The following is a 22,465-nucleotide window of genomic DNA, read 5'->3' as shown; positions in this document are numbered from 1 at the left end:
GATGTAACTTAGAGCAGCTGGCATGGCATTTCTTCTCTTGGATAAGTGGATGTCACTGTACAGTCATCTGCATATGCATGATCTGGGATGGAGATGAAGTGAAGGGTCGTTAAGTAGACATTCCATAACAGTGGACCCAGCACACTTCCTTGGGGGCAAGCTTGCCCCAATAGGATGTCTTGCTGATTCCTTTCTTCGGTCGGCTACACTTGAGATCTACCATGAAGGTAATCCTGGGGAGGACATAGCGTGAGCCTGCAATTCCCAGTGCTTGAAGTTTGCTAAGGAGGCCCTGGTGCCTCACGGTCGGCGCCAGCAATGTCAGTGCTCCACACTGACTTTGGATTCATCCGGTGACTGGTGCCCATAGTGGAGAGGGATTTAACAACAGATCAGCTTTGCAGAGTAACCTTTCCTGAAGCCATATTGACGATCACAAAGTAGTGAGTGGTAGTCAAAAAAATCTGTCATTTTTGTCTGAGATTATTGTCTCAAGGATCTTACCAAGTGATTGACGGGAGTGACACTGTCTGTAGTTGCTGATTTCTCTCTCTTCTTTTTTTGTAGACAGGGTCACATTTGCCTCTTTCCATGGAAGGGCCATTTGCACTGTACTAGGCAGTGCTGAAAGATCTGAGGGTTCGAGGTGCTGCTAGCTGGTCTGCTCATCTTCTCTCAATCTTAGGCTCAACTGTCTGGGCCCAGCCTTTCTTGGTCAAGTGATTTCGAAGGGAAATCTCCTCCTCCTGCCTTCTTGTTTCTCTGACAGTTTGATACAGTTCTTTGCTGCTGGCCAAGGAGGGTCTTGCTGGATCTGGGAACTTGCATTTTCTAATCAGTGTTCTGCAAAGGAGGTCTCTCTCTGACTACTCGTGAGGTGGTCCCCATCCTGTCTCGATTTCTGGAGATCGTTCATCTGGCAGATAACCTTGTCTGTCCTTGACCTGGGACCTCCAGGTTTGGAGCCTACCCTCCTGATGCTAACTTTCTTTTGTGTCCTCTCATTTAGCAATGGCTTTTGAACATCTCCCATCTGCTACTGGCTTGCATGTTTACAAGTTCCTGTCCCTAGGTTTGGTAGGATGTCTCTTCTACTCCCATGCTTTGTATTAGCAATGCTGCCTCTCTCTGCCAAACCTTTGGCTGATCTATACTGTCACATATTGCGGTTTGAGGAATGTTTTCTTGTTGCAGATTAAGGATGTGTCAGTAAGAAGGCTTTCACTTGGTTGTCAACATCCTGGGAGAAAGAGCATTCCAGTCGGTGGTGGCACTCTGGAGCTGGGCTGGCCAATACCTCTTTCATAGCCAGGTTGTGCGTGTGGACTCCTCTCTGGTTCTGTTGGGATCTTCGTGTGGCTTTCTGCCTTGTGGTCTTTGGCGTCTCGTCGAGGGGGTTGACAAGTGACTTTCTGCCTTCTGCCAGATCTCTCTACTGGGTCTGGAGGAGCCAGAGATCTGAGTCGGAAATCTCAAAGTCTCATGTCTCTCTGCAGAGGAATCATCAGTCTCTGTCTCGGTGCTGGTCGAGGTCCCCAATCTCTCTCTGTTGACAGTTTGTGTTGTAGCAGAAGGGAGTCAATTTTTTTTTTTTTTTTTTTTTTTTTTTTTTTTTTTTTTTTTTTATTTTCCATTAGGAAGTTGGTTTAGGTCCATGTTGCCACTGAGGTCTGTAACATTGCATGCTAGTACAGGGTACTAGTGTTTATCTAAGGCTTGAAGAACATCATTTCAAGATGTGTAGGGGTGGCAACACCTATGTGGGGCATGAACACTTTTAGAAGCACCTGCAACACCACCTCCCTTGCCCCTTGCCTGTCTCTTCTCATCCAATGAGGTAGTAGCCTGCAATTCTTGCAAAATTTTCTGGAGTCTGTCATCAAAATGTCTCAACAGCTATCATGTCTCGTCAGTGTTCCACTGCTGTGTGTGGGCTCACCAACATTCGTAATGAAACCTCTCTGTTTGGCCTACAGGATGCTGATAGACTGGCTCCTCATGATGGGAATGGGTCTCTTGAGGTGGTGGGTGTGTCGAGATGTCGGTGCTCTTCAGGAGGTCGGGTACTAAGGGCTGCTGCAGGGATGTCGGTCTGTGGTCTTGTCTAAGGCTCTCCTGCTGGGCTGGGATCGGAGTAGCTGAGTGAGTGACGTGTGAGAGTGTTTACCAATTCAGAGATCCTGCTGGTTTGTTCTGAGAACAGGTCTCTAAACAGGTGGCCCTGTCTGTCAAGTTCCTTTTTCTTCCGACACTGGTCCTCCTCTCTCTTTCTCTCTTTCTCTCTTTCTTTCTCTCTTTCTCTTTCTCTCTTTCTCTTTCTCTCTCTCTTTCTCTCTCTCTCTCTCTCTCTCTCTCTCTCTCTCTCTTTCTCTCTCTTTCTCTCTCTGTCTTTCTCTCTTTCTCTTTCTCTGTCTCTCTCTCTCTGTCTCTCTCTCTCTCTCTCTTTTTTTTTTCTCTCTCTCTCTCTCTCTCTCTCTTTCTCTTTCTCTCTCTCCCTCTCTCTCTCTCTCTTTCTCTCTTTCTCTCTCTTTCTCTGTCTCTTTCTCTCTCTCTCTCTCTCTCTCTCTCTCTAATTTTTTTTACACAGGGTTTGACAAGGTTAAGGATCCCTAGCTTTATTGACAAGCTATTTACAGGTTAAGGATTCCTAACTTTATTGGCAAGCTAAGAGCTGTTACCTACATCAGCTCATTTGAAAGCATTTTTATTGTTATGAGACATACAAGTAGGGAACAGGATGAAGTTGGAGCCATCTGTGGGCCAGCATTTTCATTTGATCAACTGACTTTATCTCGTTGACATCATTATGCTGTACAAATGTGTTCCATACTCGAGTCATCCTGGGTATGTATGATCTCAGATGGAGTGATGTTCTGGAGAAGGTACAGCCAGAGTGAAGTTGCTGCTTTCTGCCCATCTTGTGGCATAAAAGCTTGTTTCACGCTGTCCTCAAGTGGATCCAAGTGTGGTATTTTGACAATATTGGCCTTGTACATAACAGTAAGGCCACCCACATCCCTCCTATGTTGAAGGCTCTGCTGAAATGACAGATCTATCCAGGATGGGTCCAGGCGAGAGATGAGATCGCCTTGCTCTGTTCTCTACTGTCGACTAGCAGATGAGGGGGGCAGGCAAACCAAGAAAGTGGAGCATACTCAAGGTGTGCGTGCACTTGTGCCTGCATGGGTTCTTGAAACCCCTACTGTCAGCGAGATCGGCAAAGTGCTCTTGGCTGCTGCCTTGTTTGCAAGATTTCAACGTGGTTCTTCAAGTTAGTTTGGAGTCACCACCCCAAGATATCAACTGGCCAAAGGTGCCAACACCTGATTCATCCCATACTGCACCTTTCCTCTCTCTCTCTCTCTCTCTCTCTCTCTCTCTCTCTCTCTCTCTCTCTCTCTCTCTTTCTCTCTCTTTCTCTCTCTTTCTTTCTCTTCTCTCTTTCTTTCTCTTTCTCTCTTTCTCTTCTTTCTTTCTTGGTCTGCCTTGCTTTTTCATTGCAATTTGTATTTACTGGAACGTTTGGTTCGTTCTATGGCGCCTTCAGGTTTGGCAGGTAAATCCAATTTAGTACGTGAAATTACTGGAATAGCTCCTGGCCTTGTTTGCAAGATTTACAACATTGTTCTTCATGGTTAGTTTGGAGTCCTTTAGCTCTAACTCTATTTGAAACCCCTGACCTAATCCCATTTATTCCTCTCCATTGAAACTCTCCCACCCCCTTCAGCTTTGTTTCACTTAAAGCCAGGACATCCAGTTTCTTCTCATTCATAACATCATTTTTATTATTATTATTATTATTATTATTATTATTATTATTATTATATACTTCCACATATCCAAAACATTGCTGGGACCTATAAATACTTTGTATATATTCCAAGACAATAGTAAATGGCCGGGACAGGTTTAAATGTCCACCTGTCAGTGTGTTTGTGACAATTTCAGTACCTAATGCTAGTGTCAGAACAAAGATTGGTTATGAAACGACAAGAACTACTATAAATTGTAATTATCAGAACAAAAATTATATAAAATAATATGAAAAATAGAAAAAAAGGTATATGGGCAACACTTCTGGAAGCAGCAGGACTCAATGTTTTGTCACATGAGCATCCAGTGCCAACTTCTCAGCCTCATGTCTCTGTAAGTACTGACCCTAATTTTTTTATCCTATGACACTTAGAAAAATGTTCTCTTTGTTTTCATTAAAAAAAAAAAAATCTTATTTTTCAAAATATTCAAGGCACTGGGGTAGTGAACTTTTATATACGTTTGGCCGTTTACGGGTTGATGACCACAATTAGAGTACAATGTGTCAACATCTGTAGAGGTCAGCTATTTATCCTGCTACCAGCTTATATCAGATATTGTCAGAATAAGTGGAAATACTCAAGAGCAGGATCAATATGCTGTGTTCCAGATCAGTTAGGCTGTGATGTGTGTGGACTGGCAGGCCAACAACAAAAGCCTAGGTGACAAACACTCAACTGTGAGGCCTGACCCCAGGTCAAGCCATGAGAGTAAATGAAATGCATCTCTGATTATTGCATGTGTGTCAGTGAAATAATAAGTCACAAGTTCCAAACAATCTACTCGTGAATAGTTTTCGTAAGCCAGAGAACCTCCTGCAATGTTCCTCCATTCTTATGTTCTTATGAGTGGGAGGGGTTGGATTTGAGTGGGACTTGCACATCAGAGCTTATTTCTTGGGTAGCATAGAAAATTGGGTTGGGCAAATGTTTTGTTAGTGGAATGAATTGTAAAGAACCTGCCTAGTATGGGCCAACAGGCCTGCTGCAGTGTTCCTCCTTTCTTATGTTCTTATTCTGAGCCAGAATAAATTTCAACTCAAGCTGTGTATTTTATTTTTTCAGATTGTTTATTGTATGCCATCCTTCACCACCTCCCATTTATGCTCTGAAAGATGTTTTTGGAAGATTTGGAAACCTCATTGATATCTACATGTTAAATGGCAAAACATTTGGTTATGCAAAATATTCTACTAAGGAATCTGCAGACAAGGCAATTGTGGTAAGTAACATGCTTAATCTAATGACATAGATATAACTGGATATTTGCCATGTTATATACAGGTCTCCCTCAACTTTCGCGAGGGTTAGGGGATCAAGAGCCTCGCGAATGTTGAAAAACCGTGAATGCTTGGTGCCCCAATATATTGTAGGGAAATATATTACAATACTGCTTCCTTAACTTGTTGAACCATGAATAATCATGAAAACGTTGTAAATTGTACTAAATATATACATGTTATGCTTTAATAACGTATGTTATTTAATAACATGTGTGTTAATAACTTGTATGTTAGTCGACTGGTGTGGGTCGCATCCTGGGGGACAAGATTAAGGACCCCAATGGAAATAAGTTAGACAGTCCTCGATGACGCACTGACTTTCTTGGGTTATCCTGGGTGGCTAACCCTCCAGGGTTAAAAATCCAAACGAAATCTTATCTTGACTCCACCACTGCCTCCACCAATGTGAGTCCCTACTACCCTCCCTCCGACCCCCGCAACTGGCAGCCAGCCCTCCCACCACTCAGTGTGGTGAGTGTTTTGTTTGTTCATTATTTGCTATTAAACTACAGTATAAATAATGTAAACCCATTCATGACTGCATATTGGAATGGCTATTCGGACAGGTATTAGACGGTGACATCATGTGTTTACTCTTGAACACTGCAAAGAATCGAACATTTCTGCTATTGCTAATAATAACAATAGTAATAATAATAATAATAAATACGATATAATTGAAGAAGGAAATTGTACAAAAATACGAGGGAGTGGTTGACACATCGTCAGTGTGACTTTGTTTATGCTGGAGTGAACATTAGTCTCCCTGCTCTTCCAAACATTTCACAATAACTCAGCAGTTGAGGCAGTGGTATTTAATAACATATATGTTATAAATAATAATAGTACATGTTATTATTAATAACATGTATTATTATTAACATGTATTATTATTAACATGTATTATTATTAACATGTATGTATTTAATAACATCTGTTATAAATAATAATAGTACATATTATTAATAACATGTATTATTATTAACATGTATGTTATTAAATACCATTGCCTCAATCACTGCCTCTACCACTCCAGTCACACTCAATCTACAAGCACCAAACACAATGAATTATTGTGAAATGTTTGGAAGAGCAGGGAGACTAATGCTCACTCCAGCATAAACAAAGTCACACTGACGATGTGTCAACCACTCCCTCGTATTTTTGTACAATTTCCTTCTTCAATTATATCATATTTATTATTATTATTATTATTATTATTATTATTTTTATTATTATCACACTGGCCGATTCCCACCAAGGCAGGGTGGCCCGAAAAAGAAAAACTTTCACCATCATTCACTCCATCACTGTCTTGCCAGAAGGGTGCTTTACACTACAGTTTTTAAACTGCAACATTAACACCCCTCCTTCAGAGTGCAGGCACTGTACTTCCCATCTCCAGGACTCAAGTCCGGCCTGCCGGTTTCCCTGAATCCCTTCATAAATGTTACTTTGCTCACACTCCAACAGCACGTCAAGTATTAAAAACCATTTGTCTCCATTCACTCCTATCAAACACGCTCATGCATGCCTGCTGGAAGTCCAAGCCCCTCGCACACAAAACCTCCTTTACCCCCTCCCTCCAACCTTTCCTAGGCCGACCCCTACCCCGCCTTCCTTCCACTACAGACTGATACACTCTTGAAGTCATTCTGTTTCGCTCCATTCTCTCTACATGTCCGAACCACCTCAACAACCCTTCCTCAGCCCTCTGGACAACAGTTTTGGTAATCCCGCACCTCCTCCTAACTTCCAAACTACGAATTCTCTGCATTATATTCACACCACACATTGCCCTCAGACATGACATCTCCACTGCCTCCAGCCTTCTCCTCGCTGCAACATTCATCACCCACGCTTCACACCCATATAAGAGCATTGGTAAAACTATACTCTCATACATTCCCCTCTTTGCCTCCAAGGACAAAGTTCTTTGTCTCCACAGACTCCTAAGTGCACCACTCACTCTTTTTCCCTCATCAATTCTATGATTCACCTCATCTTTCATAGACCCATCCGCTGACACGTCCACTCCCAAATATCTGAATACATTCACCTCCTCCATACTCTCTCCCTCCAATCTGATATTCAATCTTTCATCACCTAATCTTTTTGTTATCCTCATAACCTTACTCTTTCCTGTATTCACCTTTAATTTTCTTCTTTTGCACACCCTACCAAATTCATCCACCAATCTCTGCAACTTCTCTTCAGAATCTCCCAAGAGCACAGTGTCATCAGCAAAGAGCAGCTGTGACAACTCCCACTTTGTGTGTGATTCTTTATCTTTTAACTCCATGCCTCTTGCCAAGACCCTCGCATTTACTTCTCTTACAACCCCATCTATAAATATATTAAACAACCACGGTGACATCACACATCCTTGTCTAAGGCCTACTTTTACTGGGAAAAAATTTCCCTCTTTCCTACATACTCTAACTTGAGCCTCACTATCCTCGTAAAAACTCTTCACTGCTTTCAGTAACCTACCTCCTACACCATACACTTGCAACATCTGCCACATTGCCCCCCTATCCACCCTGTCATACGCCTTTTCCAAATCCATAAATGCCACAAAGACCTCTTTAGCCTTATCTAAATACTGTTCACTTACATGTTTCACTGTAAACACCTGGTCCACACACCCCCTACCTTTCCTAAAGCCTCCTTGTTCATCTGCTATCCTATTCTCCGTCTTACTCTTAATTCTTTCAATTATAACTCTACCATACACTTTACCAGGTACACTCAACAGACTTATCCCCCTATAATTTTCGCGCACTCTTTTATCCCCTTTGCCTTTATACAAAGGAACTATGCATGCTCTCTGCCAATCCCTAGGTACCTTACCCTCTTACATACATTTATTAAATAATTGCACCAACCACTCCAAAACTATATCCCCACCTGCTTTTAACATTTCTATCTTTATCCCATCAATCCCGGCTGCCTTACCCCCTTTCATTTTACCTACTGCCTCACGAACTTCCCCCACACTCACAACTGGCTCTTCCTCACTCCTACAAGATGTTATTCCTCCTTGCCCTATACACGAAATCACAGCTTCCCTATCTTCATCAACATTTAACAATTCCTCAAAATATTCCCTCCATCTTCCCAATACCTCTAACTCTCCATTTAATAACTCTCCTCTCCTATTTTTAACTGACAAATCCATTTGTTCTCTAGGCTTTCTTAACTTGTTAATCTCACTCCAAAACTTTTTCTTATTTTCAACAAAATTTGTTGATAACATCTCACCCACTCTCTCATTTGCTCTCTTTTTACATTGCTTCACCACTCTCTTAACCTCTCTTTTTCTCCATATACTCTTCCCTCCTTGCATCACTTCTACTTTGTAAAAACTTCTCATATGCTAACTTTTTCTCCCTTACTACTCTCTTTACATCATCATTCCACCAATCGCTCCTCTTCCCTCCTGCACCCACTTTCCTGTAACCACAAACTTCTGCTGAACACTCTAACACTACATTTTTAAACCTACCCCATACCTCTTCGACCCCATTGCCTATGCTCTCATTAGCCCATCTATCCTCCAATAGCTGTTTATATCTTACCCTAACTGCCTCCTCTTTTAGTTTATAAACCTTCACCTCTCTCTTCCCTGATGCTTCTATTCTCCTTGTATCCCATCTACCTTTTACTCTCAGTGTAGCTACAACTAGAAAGTGATCTGATATATCTGTGGCCCCTCTATAAACATGTACATCCTGAAGTCTACTCAACAGTCTTTTATCTACCAATACATAATCCAACAAACTACTGTCATTTCGCCCTACATCATATCTTGTATACTTATTTATCCTCTTTTTCTTAAAATATGTATTACCTATAACTAAACCCCTTTCTATACAAAGTTCAATCAAAGGGCTCCCATTATCATTTACACCTGGCACCCCAAACTTACCTACCACACCCTCTCTAAAAGTTTCTCCTACTTTAGCATTCAGGTCCCCTACCACAATTACTCTCTCAGTTGGTTCAAAGGCTCCTATACATTCACTTAACATCTCCCAAAATCTCTCTCTCTCCTCTGCATTCCTCTCTTCTCCAGGTGCATACACGCTTATTATGACCCACTTCTCGCATCCAACCTTTACTTTAATCCACATAATTCTTGAATTTACACATTCATATTCTCTTTTCTCTTTCCATAACTGATCATTTAACATTACTGCTACCCCTTCCTTTGCTCTAATTATTATTATTATATTATATTATTATTATTATTATTATTATTATTATTATTATTATTATTATTATTATTATTATTATTACTATTGTTATTATTAGCTGTAGCAGAAATGTTTAATTCTTTGCAGTGTTCAAGAGTAAACACATGATGTCACCGTCTAATACCTGTCCGAATAGCCATTCCAATATGCAGTCATGAATGGGTTTACATTATTTATACTGTAGTTTAATAGCAAATAATGAACAAACAAAACACTCACCACACTGAGTGGTGGGAGGGCTGGCTGCCAGTTGTGGGGGTCGGAGGGAGGGTAGTAGGGACTCGCAGGTAGCGGGAAACTTAAATATGATTTGGCGGTTGGGAATTCGCGAATGTGTGAAGCCCGTGAAAGTTGAAAACGTGAATGTTGAGGGAGACCTGTATTAGATATGATTTTTTGCTCTGGATTTTGCTTATGAGAAGTAGTAGTTTTTTTTTTTCTTCTTCTTTCTTAATGTCGACTTTCCCACCAAGGCAGGGTGACCCAAAAAGAAAAAAAAAAAACTTTCGTCATCATTTAACACTTTAACGATCACTCATACATAATCAGTCTTTTGCAGATATTAAAAAGCAGTGTGGGGTCACCCATGACACAATTCTGAGGACTGAGCAGGCATTGCTGAGTTGGTTTTGGTATGTAGAGAGGATAAAGGGATAGGCTGTCAAAGAGGGTGTATAAATCTGGGATGGAAGGTAGGAGGGACAGAGGCCATTCCAGGAAAGGTTGGAGGGAGGAGGTAAAAAAGGCTTTGGATTTTAGGGGTTTGAACATTCACCAGGCTTGTGAATGTGTTAGGTAAACGTGACTGGAGACAAGTTGATTTTAATGGGTGTACTATTGGAGTGGGAGCAAGGTAACGTACAAAGGGATTCATGGAAACCAGTTAGTCATGGAGATAGGAAGGGCAGCGCTTGTATCCACCAGGGTAGAGATGTTGCAGTTTTGTGGAGACAGGTGATAGTTTTGGCAGGTAATAACTGTGGAACTGCCTGTCATATGTTGTTTGCACAGGTATTGTACAGGGTTGCCAACCTTTCCCGTGTATTCCCACATTAACAAGCAATGAAAATTATAATGTGAATAGAATTTTTTTTTTTATTTTTGAGTTTGACAAATTACAAAGTATTAAACGAATTGGGTTAGCTTTTGGGGGGAAGTTTAAGGAATATAACCCTATTTTTTTCATATGTTCTTCAGCCAATTTAACCCTTAAATGGTCCAAACGTATATATACGTTTTTTTAACATCTGAAAGTATGTAAAAAATGTAGATCTTTGTTTTACATTTGAAAACGTGTAAAAAAAACTTATCTACATTTTTTCTTGTTATATTTGAAAATATGTAAAAAAAACAGTAGATCTGCTTTTGTAGCACTACGAATTTGAACGTCGATCTGATTGGACTGTTAAGGGTTAAGACTATATATATATATATATATATATATATATATATATATATATATATATATATATATATATATATATATATATATATATATATATATATATATATATACATATATATATATATATATATTATATATATATATATATATATAATATATATATAATATATATATAATATATATACATATATATATAATATATATACATATATATATAATATATATATATATATATATATATATTTATTATTATTTATTATTATTATTATTATTATTATTATTATTATTATTATTATTATTATTATTATTATTATTATTATTATTATTATTATTATTATTATTATTATTATTATTATTATTATTATTATTATTATTAACATACCGGCCATTTCCCACCAAGGAGGGTGGCTCGAAAAAGAAAAGCTTTCATCATCACTCACTCCATCACTGTCTTGCCAGAGGCATGCCTACACTACAGTTATAAAACTGCAACATCAACCCCCCCCCCCCCCCCTCCCCTTCAGAGTGCAGGCACTGTACTTCCCATCTCCAAGACTCAAGTCCAGCCTGCTGGTTTCCCTGAATCCCTTCATAAATGTTACCTCACACTCCAACAACACGTCAAGTTCTTAGTCATTTGTCTCCATTCACTTGTAGCTAACACGCTCACGCATGCTTGCTGGAAGTCCAAGCCCCTCGCACACAAAACCTCCTTTACCCCCCTCCCTCCAGCCTTTCCTAGGCCGACCCCTACTCCACCTTCCTTCCACTACAGATTTGTATACTCTTGAAGTCCTTCTATTTCATTCCATTCTCTCTACATGTTCAAACCATCTCAGTAACCCCTCAGCCCTCTGGATAGTAGTTTTGGTAATCCCACACTTTAATCTCCAAACTACAGATTCTCTGCATTATATTCACACCACACATTGCCCTCAGACACGACATCTCCACTGCCTCCAGCCTTCTCCTTGTTATAACGTTCACAACCCATGCCTCACACCCATACAAGAGCATTGGTATAACTATACTCTTATACATTCCCCTCTTTGCTTTCATGGATAAAGTTCTTTGTCTCCACAGACTCCTCAGTGCACCACTCACCTTTTCCCCCTCGTGAATTCTGTGATTCACCTCATCCTTCATAGACCCATCTGCTGACACTTCCACTCCCAAATATCTGAACACATTCACCTCCTCCATACTCTCTCCCTCCAATCTGATATCCGATCTTCCATTACCTAATTTTTTTGTTATCCTCATCACCTTACTCTTTCCTATATTCACTTTTAACTTCCTTCTTTTACATACCCTACCAGACTCATTAACCAACTTCTGCAACTTCTCTTCAGAATCTCCCAAAAGCAGTGTCATCAGCAAATAGCAACTGTGACAACTCCCACTTTGTGTTAGATTCTTTATCTTTTAACCCCACACCTCTTGCCAACTCCCGAGCATTCACTTCTCTTACTACTCCATCTATAAATATATTGAACAACCATGGTGACATCACACATCCCTGTCTAAGGCCTACTTTTACTGGGAAGTAATCCCCCTCGCACCTACATACTGTAATCTGAGCCTCATTATCCTCGTATAAACTTTTCACTGCCTTCGATTACCTACCTCATATACCATACATTTGCAACATCTGCCACATTACCTCCCTCTCCTCTATCATGCCTTTTACAAATCCATAAATGCCACAAAAACCTCTTTACCCTTTTCCAAATACTGTTCACCTATGCATTTCACTGCAAACAGTTGGTCTACACACCCCCTACCTGTCCTAAAGCCTCCTTGTTCATCTGCTATCCTCCTCCCTGTCTTACTCATAATTCTATCAATAATAACTCTACCATACACTTTACCAGGTATACTCAACAAACTTCTTTCTTTCAACACACGGCCATGTCCTACCGAGGTGGGGTGGCCCTAAAGGAAAAACGAAAGTTTCTTCTTTTACATTTAGTAATATATACAGGAGAAGAGGTTACTAGCCCCTTGCTCCTGGCATTTTAGTCGCCTCTTACAACATGCATGGCTTACGGAGGAAGAATTCTGTTCCACTTTCCCATAGAGGTAAGAGGAAATAAATAAGAATAACTAGAAAAAAATAGAAGAAAACCCAGAGGGGTGTGTGTATATATATGCTTGTACATTTATGAGTGCAAAAATTATAGGGGGATAAGTCTGTTGAGTATACCTGGTAAAGTGTATGGTAGTTATTATTGAAAGAATTAAGAGTAAGATGGAGAATAGGATAGCAGATGAACAAGGAGGCTTTAGGAAAGGTAGGGGGTGTGTGGACCAGGTGTTTACAGTGAAACACATAAGTGAACAGTATTTAGATAAGGCTAAAGAGGTCTTTGTGGCATTTATGGATTTGGAAAAGGCGTATGGCAGGGTGGATAGGGGGGCAATGTGGCAGATGTTGCAGGTGTATGGTGTAGGAGGTAGTTTACTGAAAGCAGTGAAGAGTTTTTACGAGGATAGTGAGGCTCAAGTTTGAGTATGTAGGAAAGAGGGAAATTATTTCCCAGTAAAAGTAGGCCTTAGACAAGGATGTGTGATATAACCGTGGTTATTTAATATATTTATAGATGGGGTTGTAAGAGAAGTAAATGCGAGGGTCTTGGCAAGAGGCGTGGAGTTAAAAGATAAAGAATCACACATAAAGTGGGAGTTGTCACAGTTGCTCTTTGCTGATGACACTGTGCTCTTTGGAGATTCTGAAGAGAAATTGCAGAGATTGGTGGATGAATTTGGTAGGGTATGCAAAAGAAGAAAATTAACCCTTTCAGGGTCCGTCCCGTAGATCTACGGCTTTACGTTCAGGGTCCAAACCGTAGATCTACGCCATGAGCTCAGCTCACTCTGATAAACTGTGAGTGGTACATTTGGGCCTAGATATGAGAGAATACATCTATGTGGTATGTGTGCACCACATGAAACAGATCCTGCAGCACACTGTGTATAATGAGAGAAAAAAAATGAAATCATGATTTTTCAATTAAAACAGCAACTTTGCAGTGTTTTTTCGTATGTTTTTTATAGTTGTATTTGCGATTTCTTGGTCTCATTTGATAGAATGGAAGACATATTACAGAAATAGAGATGATTTTGATTTGTTTTAGCACTGGAAATGGCTTGAAACTGAGCTCAAAGTAGCAGAAATGTTAAATTTTTGCCGATATTCAAGAGTAAACAAACGACCTCACACGTCTAATACACGCCAGCTGGTAGGTTTAATATACATTCACAAATATGGTGATGATATTTATACAATTATTACAGTATTGCATAACAGTAAATCTTCTATTTTTTGGTGTGAATAAAAATTCATTATGTGAATAAAAAATCAAAATGGAATTTATTTGTAAAGCCTCAAAACATAACTAATGAACAGAGGAAATGTTAGTTTAGTGCCAGGAATGCCTACATTGTTCATTCTGGACCCTATTTTGAAATTGGAATATTTTGAACTTTGTGTTAAATTGGCCAAATTAACAATTTCCGATCACTTTATTTTGTAGTTAAAACAGTTGACTTGGCGATTTCTTGTGCTCAATCGATAGAATAGAAGTAATACTACTGAAATAGCTAAGAATTTGGTTGATTGGAATAATGTAATTGGCCTAAAATGGGAGTCAAAGTCGGCAAAATCGCCGATTCGTAAATATCTCTGACACATCAAAATTCGCGAGAGCATAATTTCGTCAATTTTCCACCAAATTTCGTACTTTTTGTTTTATTACCTCCACAAAAAGATTCTCTACGATTTCATAAGAAAAAATTACATTTTTTTTTTTTAAATTCTTGGACACTGGTGCGTGACTCCAGATTTGGGCCTTGGACCCTGAAAGGGTTAAAAGTGAATACAGGAAAGGGTAAGGTTATGAGGATAAAAAAAATAGGTGATGAAAGATTGGATATCAGATTGGAGGGAGAGAGTATGGAGGAGGTGAATGTATTCAGATATTTGGGAGTGGACGTGTCAGCGGATGGGTCTATGACAGATGAGGTGAATCATAGAATTGATGAGGGGAAAAGGGTGAGTGGTGCACTTAGGAGTCTGTGGAGACAAAGAACTTTGTCCTTGGAGGCAAAGAGGGGAATGTATGAGAGTATAGTTTTACCAACTCTCTTATATGGGTGTGAAGCATGGGTGATGAATGTTGCAGCGAGGAGAAGGCTGGAGGCAGTGGAGACGTCATGTCTGAGGGCAATGTGTGGTGTGAATATAATGCAGAGAATTCGTAGTTTGGAAGTTAGGAGGAGGTGCGGGATTACCAAAACTGTTGTCCAGAGGGCTGAGGAAGGGTTGTTGAGGTGGTTCGGACATGTAGAGAGAATGGAGCGAAACAGAATGACTTCAAGAGTGTATCAGTCTGTAGTGGAAGGAAGGCGGGGTAGGGGTCGGCCTAGGAAAGGTTGGAGGGAGGGGGTAAAGGAGGTTTTGTGTGCGAGGGGCTTGGACTTCCAGCAGGCATGCGTGAGCGTGTTTGATAGGAGTGAATGGAGACAAATGGTTTTTAATACTTGACGTGCTGTTGGAGTGTGAGCAAAGTATCATTTATGAAGGGGTTCAGGGAAACCGGCAGGCTGGACGTGAGTCCTGGAAATGGGAAGTACAGTGCCTGCACTCTGAAGGAGGGGTTTTAATGTTGCAGTTTAAAAACTGTAGTGTAAAGCACCCTTCTGGCAAGACAGTGATGGAGTGAATGATGGTGAAAGTTTTTCTTTTTTGGGCCACCCTGCCTTGGTGGGAATCGGCCAGTGTGATGATAAAAAAAAAAAAATTTATGTGTAGTGTGACCTAAGTGTAAGTAGAAGTAGCAAGACGTACCTGAAATCTTGCATGTGTATGAGACAGAATAAAAAGACACCAGCAATCCTACCATCGTGTAAAACAATTACAGGCTTCCATTTTACACTCGCTTGGCAGGACGGTAGTACCTCCTTGGGCGGTTGCTGTCTACGAACCTACTACCTAGAACTCAATAGACTTACCTATAATTTTTATACTCTCTTTTGTCCTCTTTGCCTTTATACAAAGGAACTATGCATGCTCTCTGCCAGTCCCTAGGTACCTTACCCTCTTCTATACATTTATTAAATGAAAACACTAACCACTCCAAAACTACATCCTCACCTGCTTTTAACATTTCTGTCTTTAACCCATCAATCCCAGCTACTGCACCCCCTTTCATTCTACTCACTGCGACACGCACTTTCCCCACACAACTGGTTCTCTCTCACTCCTGTAAGATGTTACTCCTCCTTGCCCTATACACAAAATCACAGCTTTCCTATCTTCATCAACATTTGACAGTTCCTCAAAATATTCCCGCCATCTTCCCGATACCTCTAACTCTCCATTTAATAACTCCTTTCCTATTTTTAACTAACAAATCCATTCTTTTACCTAGGCTTTCTCAACTTGTTGATCTCACTCCAAAACATTTTCTTATTTTCAACAAAATTTGGTGATAACATCTCATTAACACCTCATTAAGCTTAACATCTTGGTCAAGGTTAATGAGGAAATGTTTAAGTTTTCTTTTTGTTTTATGGAAGTTGATATTCAGAAATGCTCTCTTTTTTCAAGTGTCCAAGAGTGCTTTTTGCACGGTCTCCAGATACATAAATTTTGTGAATATATAGACTACTGTATTCAGCATTTGGTTTTTTGATAAATCTGACAATACATTACAGATGTTCATTGTTTTGTGCGGCTGATATGTTGCTGGCCCATGGTAGCAGTATAGAGCTGTCAAGTCATCAGCATTTAATTTTGTGTAATGAGAATTTTCGGTACATTTTGTGAACCAATGTGTAATACACATGGAAAATGTGTATTACACATTTAAGTTGAAATGGAACATTTCTGAATAGCAAATTAACAAATTCAAAACACATGCTAAGCATGGGGAATGCTGTGTATGCATAAGTGCATGTTTGAGCTGAGTTATTAATGTATTATAATTTTACTTTTTAGGTGTTACATGGTCAAGAGGTTCTAGGTTCCCGTCTAAAGGTTATGGAAGCTGATCCACATGATAAAGCTGATTCTGGGCGCAAGAGACTGCGCATCGACGACCAGAGTTGAGTCTTCTAATGCAAAGAGGTATGACATGTATGGTGTAATATTTTCATGCAAAAATGTTGAAACTGGTCTGAGGCATCACGGATGGAGATTTCAATCTGTAGGAAAAGGAATTTTCCTAGATATCCATCCACTACAGTCTTAATAGGTGTAAGAAGAATTTTGCACTGGTACTTAACATTTTGTTGTTAAACTTTTTATGATGCTGTAATAATGCAAGCATAAACTTAGGTTCAGAATGCAGTTATTAAGAATATCTCGCTTATTGAAAATTTTAGTATTGTTATTAATATATTTTGATAAATGTACAGTATATTAAATTTTAGAGACACCACACAGTTGTACATATTTATATTATAAAACCTGAAATGCTATATGTTATAGATAAAATGTTCTATGCAGACAACTTTGTAAATACACAACTATTATTTAGCATGGTATTGTAAAATGTTTATCTAATATCCAGAACTGAATTAGATAATTCCCTCAATTTTAAAGCATAATTTTATAAAAGATATCCCTCTGTCCTGGAATGGACTAGATATTTTCTGTAATTATTTAAACATGTATTACGTGGTAACAAATTATTGTATCTGTTTAGCATGCATTACACAATGCATTTTTTGTACTAGTAAATGTATACTGTATGTATTTTCATATTACAGATAGATATGTATTGATATGGCTATCATTCCAGTAGGATTTGCAGTCAAAGCTTTTATTCAGTATTTTTAATAAGATTTTAGACATTATGACGGGCTGTGATATTGATATCTGTGATAGGGAAACATGGCAGCATGTTGATAATGGGACATAAGTGGCAGTGGCATGACTAATGATATTCTTTTGTGGTTATTGTAATGTGTGAATGTGTCTACACGTCAATGCATGAGAGACTAAACTATTTTATATATATTATTACACAGGTTTACATATCTTTAATGCAAGTTATTGTGTTGATTTGCATGGTGTAACGTGGTAATTTATTACCATTATTTTTTTACATTTTTATACTTGGTATGGATGTGTGAAATGTTTTCTCTTAAACATGAATGAATATTAAAGCATGATAATAACTCAGTTACTGTAGAAATAATAAATCCAGTAAGCCACCATTTGTTAAAATTTTAAATATGTAATGTATTACTAGTAAAAAAGCATTTAATGACTGAATTTGTAATCACCTGCGAAAAATCTTGAATGCTAAATGTTTATCTCGGAAATACTTACTTGTTAGAGAATCTCATTGCCTGCAACTAATCTTTATATCTTGATTAGACATCTAAACACAAATCATTAAAATTCTGTTGCACAGACTTGGCATGAGATGAATCTTGTCATGTAAAAACCTGCACAGGTTTAGCACTTGTTTCAGTATACATAATAATTTTGTTTGAAAAGGATACTGGAAGTATAAGCGGAATATGCTCGGTTTCAATACCTGTTGCTATATTAATGAAAATATTTATAAAATATTTTGTGCTAGTGCTGTAAATTTTAAATCTATTAGCTGGCTCTTCAGTGCCTCTAAAAAAATATTACTTTCATATTGTTGATCAAACAGATAAGGTACATACTTGTAGCACTAAATGATAAAATATTTAATGAGCAAATACGACACTCATACTGCTCTAACAATTGTCCCTAATTCATAATTCAAAATCTTAATTTCTCCAGCAGTTCCAAGATAACTATTTTATTATCCAATTAGTTTATTGTCTAGTCAGTTTTTACTGCAACTGTATTAATTAGTGTTCATCAACAAACTCCATGTCGGAAGAACCAGAAGAGCAGCAGTAAAATGCTCATCAAACAGTTTCCATCACGTGAATTTGCTTATGTGCGGTAGAGGTCAGTGCTTGTAACAAACCTTACTAAATGATTTCTTCTGTATCTTTCCTAGGTGTAGGGTTAAGGATTCTTGCTGCCTTAATTTTTTTTTTTTATGTGATTGTATAAAGAATGAGTGGGGGTTCATTTTGAGGGAAGGTGTTAAGGGGAGTGTTATAAAATAGAAACTACACTATTAATACCTGACAGAATAAACACAAAGGGAATTAAAAGTAAGTGTGTTTTCACTTACACAAAATCCAAGCGAAAAAACCTATTTAAGTATTGGCCTTTTGCTAAAATTAGGTACTGTACATATATATTGACGACAAAAGAAAAGCAAAATACTAAACAAACAGTACAAATCCATTATTAGCAATTTATTAGACATAAGGTTTGAAGAACCAGATATATTTTTTTTTTTTTTCATAATCTCTGCCAGCCTACAAATTACATAGATGACTTAAGAAATCGTAATGACACGATTGTAAACAAACCATACCCCCGGCCGGGATTGAACCCGCTGTCATAGAGTCTCAAAACTCCAGCCCGTCGCGTTAGCCACTAGACCAGCTAGCCACAATAGTGGCTAACGCGACGGGCTGGAGTTTTGAGACTCTATGACCGCGGGTTCAATCCCGGCCGGGGGTATGGTTTGTTTGCAATCGTGTCATTACGATTTCTTAAGTCATGTTGACGGCAGTGAAGGGACTTGAGCTAGAGTTCGTCACGGCCACGCTAGCTGTTGATTCTTCTGTAAAAACTTGCATTTGTGGTCACAGAGGTGCCTGTGCTAACCTTCCTATGGTGTAGAAATATACCTAGTTGGATGAATCTTATTGTGGCTAGCTGGTCTAGTGGCTAACACGACGGGCTGGAGTTTTGAGACTCTATGACCGCGGGTTCAATCCCGGCCGGGGGTATGGTTTAAATCACATAGATATTAGAGCACACACTACAGACAGAAGAAATTGATAGTATGCCCTTGCATATTATATAAAGAAATTCAAAATACCACTATCAAAATCACTCTGTGTACAGTATTTTGTTAAGATACACGGCAGAGAGCTCTTGCGGTCAAAGATTTTCAAATTGTCCACAACCTGGCTTTTAACTGTAACACTCCTGCAACCCAGCCAGTCAGTGATTTTTCACATGTTAAGATCTTAATACTACCTACTAATAAAGTACGAAACCGTACAACATTTAAACATTCACCTCTGACATACAGGATATAATGCAAAATTAATATTTTCTCGGTACATTTATATGTATGGTACATTTATTACTACAGAATGTTTTGAATATCAAGCAAACATTCAAAAGAACTTATGATTTGAGTAGCATGACAGTAGATCTATTGGCATGCTACTCAAATGTATTTATTTAACCTGCTGTAAGAATTTTAGTAGTAGTAATATTACATCTCAAAGGAATGAGGTACTTAACCCATTCATGACATAGGTTGTGATACTGTCAGGTGTTTGGTGACAGGGGAAGATGCAGTTTCACTGGTATCCCAATTTTTTAGTACTCCAAATATGAGAATGAGAGAGGAGATTCCAGTCTGGTCGGTGCTGCCATTTGCCTTCAGTCATAATGTTGTAGCCCATTTTTGTGGATTATCCCATAAATAGCATATGGATATTGTAATATATAGATGGCTGATGTTATGTTTATTGTATATAAAATATACATTGCTGATCATTGAAGTATGACAGGTGGAAGGCACAATACGTAATTTAATGTCCAAGTAATACCCTGCTTTGATATATTTGTTGATGAGACTAACCTTGCAACATGAAACATGATGTCTCAGGATTACCTATGGCTACTGGCCGCATCCTAAGTGCCTTTTAGGCTTGTGTGGTGGGCAGTTTTGTATCCATGGTCCTCCCTGCACTGAATGGTCTTGAGGGCTGAGTTTGTCATACATTATAGGCTATTGCTGAATTACTATGGGCAGGAGCAGAAGCCAGTGATATGTGTGTGTGTGTCTAATGAAGACCTGACTGTCAGTCCCTTGAGGACTTCGTGACATGCCCACACCAAAAGCACATCCAGAGAGCCAAGAAAATGTTCTCACTAAAGTTAACTGTACTAATGTACCTAGAAATGGTCTGTTACCATGTGTCTGAATTTTTCACTTGTGGTGCAAAGTTCTAATACAAAACAATGTTCCTTGCCATATCATGAAATCTCTGTTCATTGGCTTCATGACTGTGAAGTACCCTTTGATGACAGGCCAGGACCCTCTTCCCCCAAGTGTGAAGCTCATTGAGAATCTCTGTGCTGAGACAGGAAGAGATCTACTAGGGAATGGGCATAGCCCACTTCTGCAGCTTTAGGATGCGAACCTCAAATAGGGAAATTTACCCCATGAAATCCTGAAGAATATGTTAGTCACTTGTAGATGTCCTAAAGCCTAAGGATGACCTATTTTGTGATTGTGATTTTAGAGGAGGCTGACGTACTTCAAGTATGGTCATTGTATATAGAAGAATGAAATACTAATTCATCCAGGATGGAAGAATACAGTGGAACCTCGGCTTACGAATTTAATCCATTCCCTGACCTTGTTCGTATTGTGATTGTTCATGTGCTGAGTTAATTTTCTTCATTTAAATTAATTGAAATGCAATTAATCTGTTCCAACCTCTCAGGAGGCATGACAAAATAATGCTATGGCTTAGTTATCTATCACAATTCGTCAAATATAACATAATAAGCAATATTAATAACATGGGAACATGATATATACTCTAGAATGAATAAAATAGACCATAATATGGCAAGTGATGGCGACACTGGCAGCGGCAGAAAGCATCCGCCGTTTACTCTCCCACTCTAGTATCTTCCCAGTCCATAACCCCACACCTAGCTTGTGTTTATCTATGATTAGTGGTGAGGTTGTCACATATGTAACCACAGGTGTGGTCAAGACAGATGTATATATATAGGTGAAGACATGATCACAGTGGTGGTGGTGACAGTGGCCCCAGTGGTGGTGGTGGCGGCAGCGGCCAGCTGCCTCACTCTATGCTGCTGCCTTCTTTGTTCGTCTAGCTTTTTTCATAGTTTCTAGTCACTTCTTGCTGATTGTATGCGAATACTGTCTCTTTGGGTGAGGCATTGTGTAAGAAATTTGTACAATATAAGACAAAATTATGCATCCCTAGGGTCTGCTGCAGTCACTCAGAGCGGCACAACTCGTCTCCCTATTAACCCTTGGTTGGCACTGAAGTAGCCGTGGTCTAGAAGTACCTACAGCCACCCAGAGGGTTACCAATTTGTATTTTGAAGCATTTGTCACAAAAATATGAAAAAATTTACAAGAAATGTCTAAAAATGACAACGTATTAGTATTACTATTATGTTGTATTATTATTATAATTATTATTCTTAGCATGTATGTATTAGTGTAATTATTAATACATACCTATTATTATTATTATTATTATTAATTTAAGGAATTGAAGCACAGATCCAATTTCCTAGATCAAGAGCCCATCCCTCATACATACTAATAATAATAATAATACTAGTAATAATACAATATAATAATAAAATAACAGTAAGGAGAAACTTCAACAGGCTGCCAGTAGTTGGCACCACCATCAGCAAAACATTGGTAACCACCACTAATACACTTTTCACCATGCTCGACATACGACCACTCGACTTATGACCGTGTTTTTTATGCCAAATTTCTGGGAAATAAACAACTGTTTGTGTTGTACACAGTGTTTATCCTAAACCTAAGTCAT

General features: G+C 38.9%; 1 protein-coding gene across 6 annotated transcripts in view; it reads left to right on the top strand.

Annotated features, from left to right (window-relative positions):
* Window positions 1-22,465, top strand: part of LOC128687170 (RNA-binding protein 45) — a 150,564-nt gene that overhangs the window by 89,641 nt on the left and 38,458 nt on the right. For all 6 annotated transcript variants that reach the window (XM_070092704.1, XM_070092706.1, XM_070092707.1 and 3 more), the window contains 2 exons: window positions 4,878-5,034; window positions 16,761-16,889. In XM_070092704.1, the coding sequence (XP_069948805.1) occupies window positions 4,878-5,034; window positions 16,761-16,871 (268 nt within the window). In that variant the 3' untranslated portion in view covers window positions 16,872-16,889. The remainder of the gene's footprint in view (window positions 1-4,877; window positions 5,035-16,760; window positions 16,890-22,465) is intronic.

The sequence above is a fragment of the Cherax quadricarinatus genome, chromosome 40 (assembly GCF_038502225.1).
Source record: "Cherax quadricarinatus isolate ZL_2023a chromosome 40, ASM3850222v1, whole genome shotgun sequence".
NCBI classification, from domain to species: Eukaryota; Metazoa; Arthropoda; class Malacostraca; order Decapoda; family Parastacidae; genus Cherax; species Cherax quadricarinatus.
The sequence above is the reverse complement of the archived record's forward strand: the minus strand, read 5'-3'. Positions and strand labels throughout refer to the sequence as shown.